At 38.1% G+C, this 7,818-nt stretch overlaps 1 protein-coding gene across 1 annotated transcript; it reads right to left on the reverse strand.

Annotated features, from left to right (window-relative positions):
• LOC116257163 (uncharacterized) lies at positions 1 to 2,135 on the reverse strand. The gene is made up of 3 exons (XM_031633774.1): positions 1,746 to 2,135; positions 1,481 to 1,612; positions 1 to 531 (listed from the first exon to the last, which is right to left on the reverse strand). The coding sequence occupies exons 1-3, from the start codon at positions 2,133 to 2,135 to the stop codon at positions 1 to 3; spliced, it is 1,053 nt and encodes a 350-aa protein (XP_031489634.1).
• Positions 2,136 to 7,818: the final 5,683 nt, after the last annotated feature.

Genomic DNA, 7,818 nt, shown 5'->3' on the forward strand with positions numbered 1-7,818 from the left:
TTATCTCCTTGATTTCAGCCTTGAGGTTACAGTATCTATCTCCTTGATTTCAGCAACAGCGGTTTCATCTAAGCCAACATGCTCGGCGGTGATTTCGGCAACTTCATTATCGTCAATACTTTCCATAGATTTGATTATTGCCATATTGTTAACATTGCCCCTCAAACTGGTGGTGGATGCAATCCATATGCCAAGTTTGTTGCATAAATTTTCAAGTTGAAGTCTAGGCAATGGTTTGGTAAATATGTCAGCAATTTGCTTAAGGGAAGGAATGTATTTGGTGACGAGAGAGCCAATCGCAACTTTCTCACGAACAGAATGGTAATCAATGTCGATGTGCTTCATTCTTGAATGTAACGCTGGTTTGATGGAGACTTGAAAGGTTGAGATATTGTCACAATATAGTGTTGGAGGTTGCAAAATATAAATCTCAATATCCCGCAATATGTAGGTGAGCCAGATGAGTTCAGCGGTGGCAGATGCCATAGATCTATATTCTGCTTCTGTACTTGAGCGAGCAACAGAATTTTGCTTTTCCGCACTCCAGAGATAAGATTAACTCCAAGAAAGGTGCAAAATCCTGCCCAGTCCGCATCTGAGTAGGCTGAGAGTTCAATAGCTGAATTCTTCATAAATCAAATCCCACAATCAAGAGTTCTATGGACATATCTCAATATTCTTTTCACCAAAGAAAAATGAAATGTATTTGGATTTTGCATAAATTGACTCATATAATTCACACTATATGATATATCAGGCCTTGTTATAGTGAGATATTGCAAACCCCCTACCAAACTTCTATATATGGTGGCATTAATTTCTATTGGTTCTTGAGCTGAAGATGGGCGAAAGTTTGTGACCATGGGCGTGGGAACATCTTTGGTATTCAATAAATAGGCCTTATCAAGTAGCTCGTAGGCATATTTCCTTTGACTGAGGACAAGATAGTGATCATGAAAATGAGCCTCTATTCCAAGGAAATAATGAAGAAATCCTAAATACTTCATGGCGCACTTTGAGCTTACTTGTGAAATAAAATCTTGTATCAGTTTCGTGTTATTCCCAGTAAGAATGATGTCATCAACATATAGTAGTAAAATAAGAATTACATGCGTATTTTGGTACACAAAAAGAGATGGATCAACAACACTTGCAAAGAATCCCAATGAGAGAAGAAACGTACCAAATCGATCATACCAAGCTCGAAGAGCTTTTTTTAACCATAAAGAGCTCACTTGAGCTTACATACAAAATCTGACTGAAGAGAATCTCAGAATCCAGAAGGTTGCTCTAGATAAACTGGTTCTTGTAAAAGACCATGTAAAAAGGCATTTTTAACGTCAAGTTGGCGAATATCCCAAGCATAATAAAGAGCAATAAATAATACAGTTCTTATAGTAGTGGGTTTTACCACTTGTGAAAATGTCTCAAGAAAATCTATTCCAGGAATTTGAGAGAATCATTTAGCAACAAGTCGAACCTTGAGGCGTTCGACTGCTCCATCACTTTGGAGTTTAGTTTTGAAGACCCACTTGCTGCCTATAACATGCATGTCCTTGGAATGTGGAACCAGATCCCATGCGTTATTATCATGAAGAGCTTTTATTTCTTCCTGCATAGTTGTCGTCCAGTTATGATAGAGTCTCTTTGATTGTATGAGGCTCTTGAGGAATAGAGCAAGCAAGGAGATACTTAGGATTAGGTTTCACAATCCCATCCTTAGAACGAGTACTGGTGGCGATTACCTCATGATGAACTTGCAGATTCGTATTTTCAGCTCTATCACATGTGTCATCATTGTTTGACAAATTTCCTTCTCCTTGATTATGGGCCGTAACACCATTCAGCCCCTGTAATGTAGTTGCACTTGTTGTAGCTGCATTCATATTTCCAGCATTGGTGTCATTATTGTTGGAGACACTTTCTTCTGCGTGAACATGAGTGCGATGATCATTCTGTCCAGCTAAGGTAGCGCCCATGGTGGCTGCATCATTAGGAGCATTTAGCAAAAGAGAACCATGAGAGTTATGATTGTCATAAGACGTGAGCCTTCGTGGATTGTTATTGAACTCTGAGCACGTGGTTCGTTCACCTGCATTTTCAGTAAAACTTGTTACCTCTTGAATCAAATCCATGGGAAGAAAAAGTTGGCTTGGCCATTTGTATGGAAAGGTTTTCTCATCAAGTACAACATGACGTGAGATGAAGATTCTTCGAGTTGGTGGGTATAGGCACTGATATCCTTTACCAAGAAAAATACATGGTAAGCTTTTTGGTTCAAACTTGTTTTTGGCATAACTACCAAGAAAAGGAAAACATTTGGACCCAAAGCTGCAAAAAATGGAATAATCTGCTTGTTTGTGAAATAATTTCTCATAAGGAGAGACCATGTCAAGTGTAGGCGAGGGAAGTCTATTTATTAACCAAGCTACGGTGGAGAATGCTTCTACCCAAAATTGCATAGGAAGAGAACTATGAAACAAAAGAGTAAGGCCTAGTTCAGTAATAGAGCAATGACGCCTTTCTGCCATCCTATTTTGTTCAAGAGTTTTTGGGCATGCTTTATAATGAGTAATGTCATTGACCTTCAAGTATGATGCTAAGTTTGCACCATTAAATTCCTCTCCTTCATCTGTTTGGAAAATTTTAATTTTCTCATCAAACTGATTTTTAATCACAGCATGAAGTTCACAAAAATTCTTGAATAATTCTGATTTGTTTTTCAAGGGGTAGAACCATATAAATCTTGTGCATTCATATACAAAAACAACATAATAACAGAAGTTTTGATGAGAAATAATTGGTGCTAGGCCCCACAAATCACAATGAATTCTTTCAAAAGGCACTTGAGAATGTTTTTCGATATCAAGAAAAGGAAGTCGACTCATTTTCCCTAATTGACAACTCTCACAAATATGCATGACAGCATTCTTTGAGGACACATGAATCTTTCTCTAAGAAACTTATTACTTGAGAATGAGTATAGCCAAGTCTCTCATGCCACGCTCCTATCTGCAGACTTGAATCGGCTGGAAAACAGAGCTGTATGTTCTTCTTGCTGGAGTCCATAGAGGTCACCGACTCTAGTTCCCGTTGCCACTGTTTTGTTGCTCACTTGATCCTTTATCATAAAACCGTTAGCATCAAACATAATAGAATATGACATATATCAGTTGTCAATTAAGTAACGGAAAGAAGATTCTTCGTTATTTCTGGAATAACCAAGACGTTATTTAGAGTAAACATTTGACGACTAGTAGAATCTTGACCGTTCTAGTATGAGTAATAGACAATTTTGCACCATTGCTAACCATCACTTTTTCATTTCCATAATATTTTTATATGGAATAAAAATTACTCGGATTGTCAGTGATATGGTTTGATGCGCCTGTGTCTGCGAACCAGGTTTTATCTTGTCCATTTGAAATTTTTAAGGCAGAAGGGCCTTTGGAACATCTTCAGCTTGGAAAGCTTGACTAAATCTGTGCCAGCAATTCAACACCACATGATTTGGTTTATTGCAGATTTGACACATCATTCCTTTATAGGGATTTGCAGGTCGTTTTTCATTCTCTGGATCACCTTTGTTTTGAAAATTTCTGATCATATTATTACTAGCTTGAGTGAAGCCTGCCTATTATGTTTGTTGCAGGTGTGTGGCTGCTGATTTTGTTGTGCGACAAAAGCTTAGTGATGATTTATTCTAGGTTCTTCAGCATGAAGTGCTCGCATTGGTTCATGTGCCTGCAATAGGGCAACCACTTCTGTATATTGCATGGTGGGAGGTCGAGTGAGCATAGAGGTGACAAAGGCATCATAGTCACTGCCTAAACCATTTAATAACCAGAATACCTTGTATTGATCAGAAATAGGCTTGCCTATGGCAGCCAACTCATCACAAATAGCTTTGAGCTCTCTTATATACCGAGCAACAGATAAATCTTTTTTTCGATGGAGCTGTAATCGCTGGGTTAACAAGAATTCACGTTCTATGGATTGATGAGCAAAAACAGTAATCAAGGCATCCCAGACTTCTTTCCAAACCAACGACTAAACCAAGAACCTCTTTTGAGAGTGTTCCGGTGATCCATCCTCTTAGGAGACAATCTGATTTCTTCCATTCAAGAAAATCAGCATTTGCAACAACTTCATTATTTCTAGTTATAAATTCAGCAGGCATAGGTTGATTCCCATTAATAAAACCACGCATGTTCTGACTCTCAATAAGGCCAAGAATTGAGTTTTCCATAGAAGAAAGTTGGACTGAGTCAACTTTAAGGAAACAAAATTTGTGACATTGAGATTATAGGGGTAAGGGTACTTAGCTTCTCTGGAGCCTTCCATGAGATGCAACAATAATAACACGTCCACCCTTAAAACCAGAACTCAGACAGATGGTGGAACTTGTAGCAGAAGAGTCAAACAAAAATCAAGAGATAGTGGCTGGCTCAAGTCACCAATCCAATCGAGCTTATAGTCATTGGATTGGTAATAGATCAACGAACCTCCCTGTAAATTTTCACACAGAGAGAACAATCGTGAAGATGACGCCAGATGATAGAACACAGGGACAAAATCCTGTAATGCCCTGTTGCAGCAGGAGACCAATTGCAAGGAACTCCTCAGAATAGTTGGTACTCAAAAAATTGTAGCACCCTGGTGCCAACTCCAAAAATTCTAAAATTTGGAGAGGAGATTGCCAAGAAGAAGACGATTCAAATGGATCTTTGCTTGACCAAAATGGTGGCCGGAGTAATCAATGCCGACATCCAGAAGTTGAGGCAGATTCTGGTTCTGTTGTCGACTGATAAGGCTGAAGTTGAGGCAGAACTTCCGTTTGTTGCTTGTTGAATAAGCAAATCACATCCAAATCGAGTGAAACTTGGACACAATGAAGCCCACGAACCCAATGAAATATGTCCCGTCCTCAGATGACCAGCAAGTCACCGGATTCCGGCATCGGAACTGGCTGGACTGTCATGGTAGACAGAAACAGAACAGGTTCAGATGTGCTTCCAAAATTTAAGATTTTACACGGCTTCGATCACCAAATCGGTCGATCTTAGAGCCGTTGGATCGGTAACACAAAGAGGATCCTCCTTGTAAAAACTCAGTTCGAGAGTTTGTTTGTGCAGAAAACGCTGGTCAATGAAGTGAAGGGCCACAACAACATTCCCTGTTCCTTTTCTTCTTGACCGGGGCACTCAAAAAATCAAGCGTTCCCTCCTTGATACTTCAAAGTTTCTACAACGATTCTGGAAAGATCTCTAGACGTTCAGTAGTCGTTTGAACTCCTGCTTGACAACTATATGGATCATCTTTGATAACGTCAGCGGAAGTCGTTGTCGTGAACAAATGAAATGTGCTCTGTTTCTTCCTCTGTTTCACGCCTGCTTCAAAGAAGCTCTGATACCATGAAAGCAAAAGAGAGAGTACTCAATTTTAACGTGGTTCGGTAATCTGTACCTACATCCATGGTATCTCTCAAAAGTATGAAAGACACACTATGTGCGTCGTTTAAATGCAAGATGTATGACAAGGAGATTTACAATTAACATTTATCTCCTTGATTTCAAGCTTGGAGGTTACAGTATCTATCTCCTTGATTTCATCATTGGAGGTTACAAAATCGTGAGTGATTTCAGCAACAGCCGTTTCATCTAAGTCAGCATGCTCGGTGGTGATTTTGACAACTTCATTATCGTCAATACTTTCCACATATTTGATTCTTGCCTTATTGTTAACAGTTATTGCCACAGGTCAAACAACAACACAGATTAATGATGATTTGGTTATTCTAAGCAGAGTTGGAATAAGCGAAGTAAATTGAGTTGGTATAAGCATCAAGCTTTATGCAAGGAACAAACCTCAATTTAGTGTTCGTTAGTTCACATCTCTTACAAAACAATGCTTTCTTCTACTCATCCCACAAAATGATGAAATCTGAGAACAGGTAACATAAGTCAATTATAGAAGCAGAAAAGGAAAATGTCTCTGACTAAACAATAGAATGCTTGTATGTGCTGAATCTCCTTTGAAGCCAGAAAGAATATGAACCCAAAACATGCATTTTGAGTTAAAGTACACCTAAATAGTCAAAATTTTGCAGAGAGACCAAATGCAAGACAAGCTAAACCTAAATCGTCAAAATTTTGCAGAGAGACCAAATGCATGACAAGCACACACCAAGGTCCTCTTGTTGGAATTGACAGAAGAAGTGTACTACAGCACCACTTATTGATGAAAACCATGCAATAAGAATAACAAGAAACGGCTATTATTTAACTACATAACAAGAAATGGCTATTATGTAATGAAGGAATACAGCATAAAGGGCCACCTTTAGCACACATACCACACTTCATAATTATGATGATAATCCAAAAGGAGAAGCATAGGAATATAAGTGACCAGTTAAGAGAATTTGGTTAAGAGACCTTCTCCAAAACTCCTTTATCTCAACCAGAGCATCATCATGTCTCAAATTTTATAAAAAATCTCTGTTCTGAAAAGAGTTTCCTGGAAACAAGTGGAGAACCCCTACAATACGCCTGCCCCACATTAAGAGATAAATGAACAACTTTGAACAGTTAATATATAAATCCAAGCTGAAAACTAAAAAGATGAATAACATGGGCAAACAAACAATCCCATCAATCATCTGACATGGATATAATAACGACTTGAGACTTATAATTTATATATATCTAATTCCATGGTTATAACAACTAAATGATGGATTCACAAGCAAAAAGATGTAGAAGAGAAGGTTTGATATGTGAACACTGCTGGCTAAGGGTTATGGACCTAGGTCTTCAAGTTAAAGGAATTCAAGGTTCAACGGCCAGGTTCATGTCATGGTATAAACTGACACTGATATGCCTAACTCCAGCTTGGCTATACCCTGCAAAAGAAAAACTTTTACAGAATATTGTAATTTCAAGCTCAGAAAACCACAGTCTTATCAGCATAGGAAAATGCATCTGATCTAACTTCTTTAAAGAAATAAGAAAGAAAGATTGCATGCACAGCCTCAGTTGTCGATATTGTCGTCTTTATTCAAAAACATTTGTATTGATCCAGAAGATAAAGAAAAGAAAGCAGCTGGTATATCTTGAAGTGTCTCGGACCCAAAAAGAAGCTATCATTTCCATTGCCTGAAGCTAACAGATTGCATGCTGTCAAGGCTGTAAAAGATAGTTATATCAACTGATTAGGCTTTAGAACGACATAACAAGTATAACAATATACAATAGCTATTGTTCTGCTCACCAATTCAATGAAATGACATTCACGTCATTATCATGCCTTTTTCTGTGGCTTACTGTATATCAATTTGACCATCTAAACAGCAAGAGGTGAGAAGAAAACCTCTGTGAATGCAAGGACACCAGTAAATTAACTATATATATATATATATATCTTCAACACTGGCCATATGACTAGAAAATCCGTTATGATTGAGAATCCATTTTCCATCCGACGAAGGGTTCCAGTGATGAATGCAACCTTTTCAATCACCTTCGCACATCCGAGCATGCCTTTCAATCAGTAGATGAATTTAAAACCTCATGCTTATATTAGTTTTGAACACCCTAGATAGTATAATCTATTGAAAAACATTCGAAGGAAGCATAGCAGAGACAAGCCTTCAAGAAAAACGACTCTGTTGATCTAGAGAATGCCCTTCATCCTTGTGCTCATTAAATATTCGTAGAGGTGCTTGATGGATGACACCTACAGAAATAAATACCATTCCAACATAATTTACTGAGTTAATAATTGATCTTTTTTAATCTACTTGGTAAACAATACAAT

This window comes from Nymphaea colorata, chromosome 7 (genome assembly GCF_008831285.2).
Source record: "Nymphaea colorata isolate Beijing-Zhang1983 chromosome 7, ASM883128v2, whole genome shotgun sequence".
Classification (NCBI taxonomy): domain Eukaryota; kingdom Viridiplantae; phylum Streptophyta; class Magnoliopsida; order Nymphaeales; family Nymphaeaceae; genus Nymphaea; species Nymphaea colorata.

Bases quoted from the DNA above. Each gene is read 5' to 3' on its own strand.
- LOC116257163 (XM_031633774.1), bottom strand. From the start codon at position 2,135: ATGGATTTGATTCAAGAGGTAACAAGTTTTACTGAAAATGCAGGTGAA. The intron at 1,613-1,745 runs GTAATCGCCACC...ACAACTATGCAG, and splicing joins ATCTGCAAGTTCATCATGAG to GAAGAAATAAAAGCTCTTCA. The intron at 532-1,480 runs GTTCGACTTGTT...AGTGCGGAAAAG, and splicing joins GAGCAGTCGAACGCCTCAAG to CAAAATTCTGTTGCTCGCTC.